At 33.7% G+C, this 13,454-nt stretch overlaps 1 protein-coding gene across 3 annotated transcripts in view; it reads right to left on the reverse strand.

Moving 5' to 3' along the window:
- Positions 1–13,454, reverse strand: part of VPS13C (vacuolar protein sorting 13 homolog C) — a 203,572-nt gene that overhangs the window by 89,505 nt on the left and 100,613 nt on the right. For all 3 annotated transcript variants that reach the window (XR_006381579.1, XM_044229943.1, XM_044229942.1), the window contains 7 exons: positions 11,993–12,129; positions 9,812–9,968; positions 9,127–9,206; positions 8,426–8,485; positions 7,702–7,864; positions 6,015–6,131; positions 4,415–4,518 (listed from right to left, as the gene is read on the reverse strand). Coding sequence is in view for 2 of the 3 variants with exons in the window: in XM_044229943.1 (XP_044085878.1) it covers positions 4,415–4,518; positions 6,015–6,131; positions 7,702–7,864; positions 8,426–8,485; positions 9,127–9,206; positions 9,812–9,968; positions 11,993–12,129 (818 nt within the window). In the remaining variant the exon portion in view is untranslated. The remainder of the gene's footprint in view (positions 1–4,414; positions 4,519–6,014; positions 6,132–7,701; positions 7,865–8,425; positions 8,486–9,126; positions 9,207–9,811; positions 9,969–11,992; positions 12,130–13,454) is intronic.

Genomic DNA, 13,454 nt, shown 5'->3' on the forward strand with positions numbered 1-13,454 from the left:
CTCTCTCAAATAAATAAATAAAATCTTAAAAAAAAAATGAGTATGTATCTCCTTGTGGCTTTAATTTGCATTTACCTGATGACTAGTGTTTTTGAATATCTTTAATATGCTTAATGACCATTCATAAGCTTTTTGTATGATGTATCTTCTAACACTTTCCCCAACTTTTCATGGGATAATGGCATCTTATTTTGGAGCACAGCTGGTTTTCATTTTTCTTTCTTTCTTTTTTTTTAATTGAAGTAGAGCTGACAAAATATTTTGTTTCACATGTACAACAGTGATTTGACATTGGTCTACATTGCAAACTACTCATCAGTGTAAGTCTAGTTACCACCTATCACCACACAAAGTTCATACAGTATCATTGATTGTATGCCCCATGCTGTACTTTATGTCCCTATGACATATTTATTTTAAAACTGGACGTGTGTACCTTTTGATGCCCTTCACTTATTTCATCTCCCCAATACCTTCTCTTCTGAAAACCACTACTCTATTTACTATGAGCCTGAGGGGTTTCTTTTTGCTTGGTTTTGTTTTGGTTTTTAGTTTCTGCTTATAAATTAAATCATACCATATTTATCCTTCTCTGACTTCTGTCATTTAACATAATTCCCCCTAGTTCTATCCATATTGTCACAGATGGCAAGATTCCATTATTTTTTATGGCTGAGTAATATTCTATTGTGTGTGTGTGTGTGTGTGTATCAATCACATCTTCTTTATCCATTCATCTACTGATGGACACTTACGGTTGTTTCCACACCTGGGTTATTGTGAATAATGCCGCAATAAACAGAGCGGTGATGTATCTTTTCAAAAAAAAAATTTTTTTTTTCAGATAGATACTCAGAAGTGGAATCATTGCTGGATCATATGAAAGTTCTACTGTTAATAAAAACACCTCCATATTATTTTCCATGGTGGCTATACCAATTTATATTCTCACCAATAGGGCATGAGAGTTCCCTTTTCTCCACATCTACACCAATACTAGTTATTTCTTGTTTATTTGATAAAAGCCATTCTGACAGACGTACGGTGATATTTCATTACGCTTTTGATTTGCATTTCCCTGGTGATTAGTGATGTTGAGCATCTTTTCACATGTCTCTTATCTACCCATATGTCTTCTTTGCAAAAATGCCTATTTAGGTTCTTTGCTCATTTTTTAACCAGATTGCTTGGTTTTTTGATTACTGAGTTTGTATGAGTTCTTTACATATTTTAGATATTAACTGTTTGTCAGATACACAATTTGCAAAATCTTCTCCCATTCAGTAGGCTGCTTTTTTGATACGTTGATGGCTTCCTTTGCTATACAGCTTTTTAGTGTCATGTGGTCACATTTTAAAAATTTTACTTTTGTTGTTCTTGCCTTTGGAGTCAGAGCTAAGAAAACACCTTAGCTAAGACCAATGTCAAGGACCTTGCCATATATGTTTTCTTCTAGGAGTATTAGATTCAGGTCTTAAATTCAAGTCTTTCATTCATTTTGAATTAAATTGTTTATATGGTATAAAGATAGTGGTCCAGTTTCATGCTTTTATATGTAGCTGTCCCATTTTATTGACAATTACAGTCTCTTACATGTAGCTGTTCAACACATTTACTGAAAAGACTATCCTTACCCCATTGTATATTCCTGCCTCCTTTGTTGAAAATTAATTGACCATATGTACATGGGTCTATTTTTGGACTTTCTAGTCTGTTCCACTGATCTATGGGTCTGTTTTAATGCCAATACCATACTGTTTTGATTATTATAGCTTTGCAGAATAGTTTGAAATCAGGGAGTATGAGATCTCTGGCTTTGTTCCTTCTGAAGATCATTTTGGTGGTTTGGGGTCTTTCGTGTTTTCATACAAATTTTAGAATTGTTCTAGTTCTATAAAAGATGCCACTGGAATTTTCATATGAATTGCACAGTCTATAGAATGCTTTGAGTAGTATGGACAATTTAACAATATAAATTATTTTAATCCATGAGCATGAAATATGTTTCTACTTATCTGTGTCTTCAATTTCTTTCAACAATGTTTTACAGTTTTCAGTGTACAGGTCTTTCACCTACTTGGTTAAATTTATTCCTAGGCATTTTTTTTTTCCCAAGGTATTTTGTTCTTTGTGATGTACCTGTAAGTGGGGCTGTTTTCCTAAATTCTCTGATATTCATTAATACTGTATAGAAATGTAACCGATTTTTTAAAAGATTTTTATTTATTTATTTGATGGACAGAGAGAGATCACAAGTAGGCAGAGAGGCAGGCAGAGAGAGAGGGGGAAGCAGGCTCCCCGCTGAGCAGAGAGCCCTATGTGGGGCTCAATCCCAGGACCCTGAGATCATGACCTGAGCTGAAGGCAGAGGCTTAAACCACTGTGCCACCCAGGCGCCCCCCGATTTTTTATGTTAATTTTGTACCCTGCAACTTTACTGAATTCATTTATTAGCTCTAACAGCTTTTTGGAGTCTCACTTCCCTTGTGGTTTGAAGGCTTCCCTTAGTGTTCTATTTATATTTCTTATTTTCTTAGTGCATTTATAAGTTTCTATAGTTTCTTATAGTATAGAATTTCTTTAAGTTTCTATACTATAAGTTTCTCTGGGTGGTTACACTTAGGTTCACATAAAACATCCTATGTCGATAACAGCCTGTTTGGTTGACAGAAATTTAAATTTGAATACATTCCCAAACTCCACATTTTTACTGTCACCCCCAATATTATATTTTTCATGTCACATTTTATACCTTATCCTTTGTATCCATAAAATAATTATTGTAACCATAGTTATTTTTACTGCTCTTGTCTATTAACTTTCTTTTTTTTTTTTTTAAGATTTTATTTATTTATTTGACAGACAGAGATCACAAGTAGGCAGAGAGAGAGAGGGGAAGGCAGGCTCCCTGCTGAGCAGACAGCCTGATGCAGGGTTTGATCCCAGGACCCTGGGATCATGACCTGAGCCGAAGACAGAGGCTTTAATCCACTGAGCCACCCAGGCACACCATTGTCTGTTAACTTTCATTCTAGCTTTAATTAGTGATTAATCCACTTTTTACTACATAATTACTTTTTCTAGTAAGATTTCTATTTTCATATGCCCTCTTGTTATTAGTTAGTGCCACTTCTTTTCAGCTGAAAAAAGTCCCTTTACCATTCTTGTAATCCCAATTAATTGTTACAAGTTCTTTAGCTTTTGTTTGTCTGAAAAATTTTTTCTCCCTCCTTCTATTCCAAATGATAACCTTGCCAGGTAGCGTATTCTTAGTTCAAAGTTTTTTCCTTTCAGTTCTTTGAATATCTCATGCCATTTTCTGGCTTGGCAAATTTTTGGCTAAAAATCTGCTGACTGCCTTATGTGGTTTTCCTTGTACTTTAACTAAAGTTCTTTTTCTCTTGCAGCTTTTAAGATCCTCTTTAATTTTTGACAATTTAATTAAAATGTGTTTTAGTGTTGCATTCTTTGGGTTCATCTTATTTGGAATTTACTGAGATAGTCCCTTTCCCAGTTTAAGTAAAATTTCAGCCATTATTTCTTCAAATAGACTTTCTGTCCCTTTCTCTTTTCTCCTTTGGGGATTGCTATAAGGAGGATATTATTCTACTTTATGTTGTCTCATAGGCCCCTTAAGTTATCATTTTTTTTTAATTCTTTTTTTATTCTGCTGCTCTGTGTGTGTAAATTTCATTGTTTTGTCTACCAGCTCACAGATCTGTTCTGCTTCATTCAGTCTGTTGCTGAGCCCTGCTGGTATATTTTTTAAATTCAGTTATTGTATTCTTAGGCTCTATGACTTATATCTGGTACTTTCATATATTTTATATATTCTTGTTGAAGTTCCTATTCTAGTCATCCCTCTTCTCTTAAGTTTGGTGAGCATCATTATGACCATTACTTTGAACTCTTTATCAGGAAAACGACTTATCTTTGATCCATGGAAGGGTTTTTTTTGTTTGTGTTTTAAGGTTTGCCTTTGTCTTCATTTGAATACATTCCTCTGCCTCCTCATTTTTCCTGATACTCTGTGTTTGTTTTTGTGTATTAGGTGAAAGAGCTACCTCTCCCATTGAAGGAATGGTCTTGAACAGGACATGACCAATGGGGCCTAGAAGCACAATCCCACCTAGACACCAGAGTCGGGCACTCCAGGGGCATCTCCTGTGTATGCTGAGGGTGCCTGCAAGCTATGGCAGCAAGACTACATCTCTGCCTCTCCTACTCATCTCGATGTGGCCTTTTTATCTTCGGTTGTGGAGGTGCTACTCATCTACTTTTCCAGACTTTTTCAGAGAAAATTATCTCACTTGTAGCTCTAGAATTGTTATGGCTGTAGGGGAAGGGAGTTCAAGATCTTCCTACCCTGCCATCTTGAACAGCCTCCTTTTCCTGAAACCTATTTTTTAATTACCTTTTTGTGAATGGACAGCAAGTCAACATTCGTAATTACTATGTCCTTAAGTCTGGCAAACATGTCGGTCTGTTTTGGCTTCACAGAAATAGAGGTATCCATTCCTACGGGAAACAAAACATTTACAAACTTTTCACCCAATCCAAGCGAACCAATTCAGTGGTATTTAATCAAGTTAAAAAATATACTACCAAGATAGTTAATGAATAAAATTACTATTACACATATTTAAGGTATCAACTTCTACGTATGAGATGCCTAATAAAGGTTACAATATCTTTAACTGCTACAGGTGTTTCATACATAAAAGTGGAAATTTTAAAGACAAAAGAAACTAAATTTTTTTTTTTTAAGATTTTATTCATCCACTTGACAGAGAGAGATCACAAGTAGGCAGAGAGGCAGGCAGAGAGAGAGGGGGAAGCAGGCTCTCCGCCGAGCAGAGAGCCCGATGCGGGGCTCGATCCCAGGACCCCGGGACCATGACCCAAGCCGAAAGCAGAGGCCCTAACCCACTGAGCCACCCAGGCGCCCCAAAAGAAACTAAATTTCAAAGAGAATCACAGGTCTCCAAACAAATAACCTATGCATTGACAACATCACAAGTGGTCATAGAGAAAGACACACACTGTTTCTTAAACAGCCATCTCACAAGCATTTATTATGAAAACTAATGCTTTGATAATTGAGCATAAATGAATATAATTTGATGAATATTCATTCTACAATAAATAATATCTAAAATACGATCTTTCTCTCCAAAACATTTTGGTTATTCTCATAATTTCTGAAGGCATAATGATTTCTAAAATAGCTCCTCAGTAAAAGAGAATACCTATAGCTAAGAACCACTAATAAGCTCAACTTAGTACCATGCCACCCACGAAATACTTAGTTTAATATTTGTTGAACAGTACTTATTTTTAAATCTTTTCTCAAGTGCTTACCATGTACCACTTTTCTAAGTATATGTAAATGTACATATAATCCTACAAATAATTATTTTAACTATCACAGCAATCCCATAAATAATTATTACAACTACCTCCATAGGGAACTAAGATGCAGAAAGGTTAATTTTCTCAAGGTCAGCTAATAAATATTAGCTTGAATCAAAACTTGAATCTTGGCAGATTGGTTCAAGAATCCATGGTATAATACAACCTATCCTTTTATCAAGCTGTTGATGAATAACACAAAATTTCTTTTAGGTACTTCTAGCCTGATGCTCTATATGTACAAAAGACAAGGGAAATAAACATAGTTACATTTTCTTTATTTAGTGAGGTGTTGTAAATATTAATTCCTCAGTTTAAATTAAGGTTATATGATTCTGAAAATACAAAAGAAACATAAGCAATTAAGCCTTAGATTTATTCTAAAATTTGAAAAATACATTATAAATGTTTCATGTTAGCTGTGAATCATAAGAAAGTCACGTATAACATTTCCAAGTACATCTTTGAAAAGTTTGTGCAAGTTTTCAATATAAGCAAACAAAACAATGACTCCTAAGAAATCTACCATATACAAGCTTACTCTTGCTGGAGGTCTATGTAAAGAAAGAGAACTACCTACACCAAGGAATATCTTTACTTACCATGTATTCTAATATCTGCAATGTTACACTTCTGATCACAGACAAAGATATTAAATGCATTTAATTCAGCTATAACCTTTAAATCAAACACGTCATCTTGAGAAGTACTGCCAGATACTGAAAAATAATAGAAAACTGGTGATTAGCAAAGTACAAAGATGAAACAACAGACTAGATAATGTAAAATTCATAAAAGGTACATTATGAACTATGAAGAATCAAAAAAGTCTTCTATTAGGAATAAATATAATTAATATGGATTTTGACCCAATTTTCAAAGGCCAATCAGAAACTAGCATATTCCCCTCCAACTTAAGAATAAAGGCAACCCTTACTATTACTTTACTTGAAAGTACAGTTTGCTAGATGGAAAATTCCCTATAATTTTTCTTGTGGAAAAAAAAAATTCAGGTCTATGAGACATAAATATAAAGGGCTAAGTTAAAAAAACAAAAAAATTTATAGTGTGTGTGCATGTGTGTGTGTGTAAGAACCACAATCAAAGGATTCCCTTAATTTACTTTGGTCCAGGTCTTAACTGATAAATTTAGTATTTATTTTTCTAGAGGGCTGTCTGGCCTGAGGGAAACAGACCTTTTCCTGCAATACTGTAAAAGCACAGGACATCAGTCCTTAATCACCTTAATGATAACAGTGACTTTTTTTCCTTTAAGATGTAAATCAAACCATAAAAATATAATCAAACCATTAAAATCAACTATACAGCATAACTGGAAGACTGTTTCTTTGGATTAATAATTTTTGTAGTTTATTGTGAACTTAAACATCACTCTTTCATTTATTCAACTGTGTGTGAATGTGTATGTATATATGCATGTTATATAAAGAAGCATTTCCAGATATTAATATAGCAAGTACATTAAAGACAACAATAAAACTCTTTAACTCTAGTTTATAGTAAAAGTATTGCTCTGATTCCTGGTTAAAAAAAATCTGATCCTTATATCAGATCTAATATTACTAAGAGTTTTATGCTTTAAAGATACCAGTAATACAGATGTCACTCAAACAGGTAATGGCCTGAAAATTAAATTATATGTTAGATATTCATATTATATAATACAAAAGAAAAATCATTTAAATGACATTGGCTTAAAAACAGGTGCATGTTCACTCAGCTTGACATCATATCTAATTCATAGCACAAGCCATATGCTTGAGGAACATGTGCCCATAGCTGTGTGTGATTTAAACTCAGTTTTGGTTAGAAACCAGAGTCTGTCTCTTCCATGATCTTCTTCCTTTTGTGCCCTGCAAAGCATTTTAAATCACTGATCACCAGGTAGGTTTCCATGACTGACAGAAATGGGACTTTGTACTATGCATGACAGTATTCATATTCTAATTTCTTCTGTTCTTACTTGCACTGAAGTGAAGGCTGGAGAGACATCAGTGCAAAGTACGTACTTTATTTTCCATAAAAGATAGGCAGTGAAATCAAATACAAATACATGATTCATTTTAAAAATATATTTTAAATCCCTCACAAAATTATCCTATCCCTACCACAGGGATAAAATTTGCTTTCTTTTAAAACTAACTTAATCTGTCAGAGCAGCTGTCATATTAAGGATTAAATATTTGTCTTAGTTTGAAAATATAAGTTATCATATGATTACTAAAAGTTCAAAAAGAAAGTATTAGACCATGACTCAAAAGTAAATACCAGCTTTGACAACGATACTTCTGGACTCCCCCACAAGTGGTTTCAGCTCAGATTCTTTCTCAGAAAAGGAAGGTTCAGAGGATGGAACAGCAGATGATAAAAAATCCATGAAGGACAGTAAAGCTTCCAAATGAAGTACTAAGTCTAAGGATGAAAATGAAACCTAAGATAATGAACAATTAGAAAGACAGATTTCAGATCTGGTGACATTTTTATGATAAGCTTCAACAAATACAAATAAGTATATGTTGAATAATAGTTCATTTAAGAAAAAGATCAATTAAAGTCCTTTTTTTTTTTTTTTCTAAAGAACTCATTCTTACAATGTTAATCTCAACCACACAATAAACCAACACTCTGCCCCCTCTCATGTCCAACTCTAACTCTGACCTTAATTGGTGGGTTTTAAGGAAAAATGTAGGAAGTATTAACAGGCCTTAGGCCAATCACATTTCAGACAGACTATATAAGCTTAAATGTATTGTAAGCAATAGCTGTACTGAGCCATGCTTTTAGCTTCACGCTTAACTTTATTCTAATCCTAAAGTCAATACATAATTTAAATGTTTAATACTTTCATCAGCACTAGGCCAAATAATCATGTATAAAATTCCCTTAAAAAGTATATTATTTGTTGGTAAGGATGTGGAGAAAGAGGAAGGCTATAAACCTAGATTTAATAATTAATGTAACATTGCCTTATAGTGAATTAGAAAATATTTACCTTAAGTCTCTGTTTTGTATTGTCATGAATGGTTTTAAATTCTGGTCCATCACTGTCTGCCTAGAAACAGTGGAAGATTAAACCACTGGGTTGAAAACATTAAGAATTTACACATTAAAAAAAATATATATACCTATATATGTGTATATATATTTATATATGTATTTAGTGAGATGTCATAAATATAATTTATATATATTATACACATACTATGTATATTTAGTATATATATACACATACACACTCACATATATAGATATATAGATGTGCATACATATATATGCATATATATTTTTTCTCTACTTTTCAAAGTATGCTATGAAAACACTGAAAACATATTTCTTAACAGCAAAGAGGCATGTGCCAAAAAAACTGAAGTATTTCTCATTTCTCACAATATAGAAGCAAAAACTCAAATTCCTTGTCCTACTTAGGAGTAAATGCTAAAGGTAGAGGAAAATGCTAGCATATCTAGATTATAACAAATTTGCTTTGGAATACCACAGAACTTTGTACACACTCACTTATTCAACATTATAAGGGTAATTCACAAGGTTATTGTTGGATGCTTGCATAACTCACTACAATCAATGGGCTTTAGAATGAAAAATATTAGGGAGGAAATTGAAATATTAAATAAGGGAGAATTACATAACTTCATACGTTCAAATATTAAAGAATCCTAGGAAGAAACCAGGTACCTTTGTCAGTGACATTTTCAGCAGGGGCTCCTTAGTTACATTAGAAGAGTTAATAATGTGAAGCGGCTCTCCAGCAGAGTCTAAAAATAAAAAACACAGGGCAGCTCCAGTAAGTATCTCAAACATTTCAAATGTATTTTAAAATCGAATTTTTCTGTCTATTTGACAAAAAAAAAAAAAGAAACTTTAAAAAACATTAAAAACTTTGAAAAAAAAAAAACCCCAAACCCAGCACCAGTCAATTATAACTTTTGTAACATTTGTACTACTGGTATTATTCATTTGAATAAATCAGAAAGAATATACTGAAGAATAAAGCTATGAAATACGTAAACTAGGGATTATTCTTAATATGTTTGCTTTACTTAAAGTTATTTCATGGAGTTCCTATAATCTTTAAACATCCATAGCAACTTTAAAAGTTGGCTTAATGTATGTTAGAAAGTGGATTTGAATGTATTTTACTTCTTGCTAAACATAGATATATATATTTAGGTATATTCTTACTTTATGGTAACTACATAGATAATAAATTTTTAAATTACAAGTTCCTTTTCATCAAGGTAGTAAATTTAATTAACTAAATAACTATGGTGACATGAATAAAGGTGTTTACTATTGACAAGAAGGTAGTGATCACTGCCTATAACATGAATAATTTACACAGACTATAATCCACACTCACCAGTAAACTCAAAGCATCGCATACTAATTTTATTTAGATAAGCCTTAGCAGTCAGGTCATAGGGTTTAACTTTAGCTTTCATTCCAAGCTGCAGGATATTCAGTTCATGTAAAGGCCTTCCTTTCTTTTCTGCTTTTTTCATCAAAGTAATCACAACCTAGAAAAGACCCAGTATTACCACAAACAATTCCACTAATATATGATGAAGGTAAGTCAACAATTTCATAACCATCCAGAGCAATATAATTAAAAAATTCACACAATATAAAGATGTGTACTACTATTTGTGCCTGGAAAATTTCCTAGTGTTATTAGAAGGTACTTTTATTTAAATTATCTTTAAGGGTTGTATTTATTTATTTGACAGAGAGAGAGAGAGCACAAGCAGGGGGAGCAGGAGAGGGAGAAGCAGGCCCCCCCGCAGAGCAGATATATTTACTTGTTCAGACTTCTGAAACACTGCCACTATTTTCTAGTGATTGTCAAGGTAAAATTTGAAAAAAACAAAGTAGTTCTGCCTAGAACCAGGAGTTCTAGTCTGATGGACAGCCTTTCATCTGGAAGTCTATATGATAAACGGTCAACCTTACTAATCCTAAATTAAGATTTCTCAGGCTTGACACCATTGACATTTTTGGCTGGATAATTTTTGGTAGCGAGGGAGCAGACCTGTGCACTATGGGATGTTTAGTGGTAACACTGGTCTCTCACACTTGTCAGCAGTTCCTTCTCCCCAGATAGTGACAACCAAAAGTCTTCAGATAGTGTCAAGTATTGGCCTTGGGGAATGTAAATTGCTTCCCCTAATTTCCATGTCCTCAGGGAATAATATATATTACAAATGATATTAGAAGCAGCTTTTCTATTAGAAGCAGGTTTTCTATGCATATATGTTAATGAAGCCCATTTGCAAACAGAGTGATTCCTCTGTCAATGTTTTAATTATTAAAGCTTATGTATCTTCAGTAACTCTAATGTTAACCAGAAAAACAGTATAGTTTTAAGATGAAAGAAATTAGTTGCAAAGCATATATTTCAGATAAGAAAAGTAGAACCCATTTGTTTTAAAGTTTATTATTATTATTTTTTTAAAGATTTTATTTATTTATTTGACAGAGAGAAATCACAAGTAGATGGAGAGGCAGGCAGAGAGAGAGAGAGGGAAGCAGGCTCCCCGCTGAGCAGAGAGCCTGATGCGGGACTCGATCCCAGGACCCTGAGATCATGACCTGAGCTGAAGGCAGCGGCTTAACCCACTGAGCCACCCAGGCGCCCCAAAAGTTTTATTATTTTTAACTCCGAGGAAGAACATAACCTCTTCCATTAATGATGAAGGGATTTTGCAGGAAGTTGTTACAAGTCCCTTTATCTACAGTACTTTCTCATATACTCACACCTTAACCCTGCCGGAGCCCCTTTCCTGATCCCCTTTTCTCAGACTCTACTTACTCTTCCTTAAAGGTTCATCTCAAATGTCACTTCCTCCAGATAATCTGCCCTGACGCTCTCAGCCTGCTTAGATGCCCCCTCCTTACTAAACTTACTCCTTACACAAGCTCCTTAGGTACATTTTTAATGGGAGCACTTCCAAAATTTTAATTGTTTTCTTGTTAGAAATCAGAGTCTTTGACTTTTAATTTTGTATCCTCAGCACTTAGCACATGCAATGAATATTAATGTGTGAAAACAAAAGAGGAAAATCCATTTAATATTTCCTCAAAGATCTGCAGATGGAAAGCAGATAATGGTAATACAACACTTAAAAAATGTAGATAAAGATACCAGTAATGTAGATAAAGATATCAGTAGCCATGTATACATGGCTATGTTTTGTTCTATCAAGGGTTTCTAAAATTTGCAAAGGATTTCTGTCACTACTTCCTTTTCCTAACTTTCTTATATGGAATCCAAAGCAATCTATACCCCAAGTGTCCTATAATCATTTAGAAAGCATGTTACAGGACATGTTACCATGTTCTCTGTGAAATATTGTATACCTCAAATAGAGCTCATCTTTCATAAACTCTCAAATTTACTACAAACTGAACTGCTACATATAAATTATAAATAGCTTGTGTTAAGATTTTTTTCATGCATATCAATAATCTATAAGTTTTAGTAGAGGTAATTCCAATTATCTATTATTTATTCACTTTACAGAAACAGATGAAAATTACACACCTCTTTGATTTCAAAATTCAGCAGCACATTAATGATGTCTATAGATTTCATTTCTTCCACTCCAGCTGTTAAAGTAACTTGTGAAGCATGTACATCTTGTTTTGCTGTAGAGGTTTCAAGTGGCCCTTTAATTTCACCTAAAGATTTAAAAGAAATTCTTTCACTTCTACCCACACATTTTTTCCACAAATACTAATTGAGGACATGTATGCGTACTCTGGACCTGTGTAAGCACTGAAAATCTACAAATCAGTAATACATAGCTCCAGCCCTTAGAAAGCTTATGGTTTAGTAGAAGAGACATATACATCTCAAATACAAACAAACAAAAGAAGAGGGCCATGCCTGGTCACATTAAGTAGGCAAATGTTAATAAACTATAGAATACTGCAGAAAATACAGAACATGAAGTTGTTATGGGGAGGTCAAGAAAGGTTTAATAAAGGAGTTATCATTCAGGTAGAGCTTAAGTACCTCCTCACACAGAGAAGACATTCAAGAATAAGGTTAAGAGATTGTGGGGAAATTGTAAATAGCACATCATGATAGATTTTGGAAACAGAGTTTGATACGCTTAAATCGTGAGGCGGATAACAAGAGTTAAGGCTAGAAAAGAAAAAAATGGGAGGGATGGTTACAATCTCTTCTACCATACAAAAAAGCAAAAAGAAAGCTATATGAAACTGATATTGTTGTGCTAAAATTCACGTACTCAGAAATGCAATAAAATTGCTTTCTAAACTGTAATAGAGAAAACTAATAATAGCTATTACTTGCTAAGTGCTTACCTCTGTGCTGGTCACTATGCTAAGGGCTGTATATGGATTGTCTCACTTCATTCTTTTATCAGCCCTTCAAAATAAAAACTTTACTGTCCTCATTTCACAGATAAGCAAATTGAGGTTCAAAGAGATTCAGGACATTGCCCAACATCACAGAGATGGCAAATGGTAGATTCCAAACTCCTCAGTTTCACGATTGCCTTTACTCTCAACTAACCTTCAATAACATTACATTAGTTACTAATATTACTGGAGTTAACGTTATCTATGATCACTAACACAAGAATCCTATACCATAAACTGTACCAGAAAACCATATCGAAAACCACTGCTGTCAATTACCAACTCTGGGAAAGACACACAGGGTGTTTCTTAACTATCACCTTATTCCAGCACTCTTCCAGAGTGTGATCCAGGAGAAATAATTTTAACAAATATTTTGCTTTTACAAAATAATTCCTGAAATAGGCAAAGATTCTTAAATAAGAAATAAAAAGCACTAACCACTTTCAAAAATGATATACTGGAATTCATCACAATTAAGTAATTCTACTCATAAAAGACCCATTAAGAATGAAAAGCAAATCACAGGGGTATGATATATCTATGCCTATATCAACAAAAACACATACAATACACACAACCAACAATGGGCTCATATCCGGAATGAACAAAAAACT

The sequence above is a fragment of the Neovison vison genome, chromosome 13, assembly GCF_020171115.1.
Source record: "Neovison vison isolate M4711 chromosome 13, ASM_NN_V1, whole genome shotgun sequence".
NCBI classification, from domain to species: Eukaryota; Metazoa; Chordata; class Mammalia; order Carnivora; family Mustelidae; genus Neogale; species Neogale vison.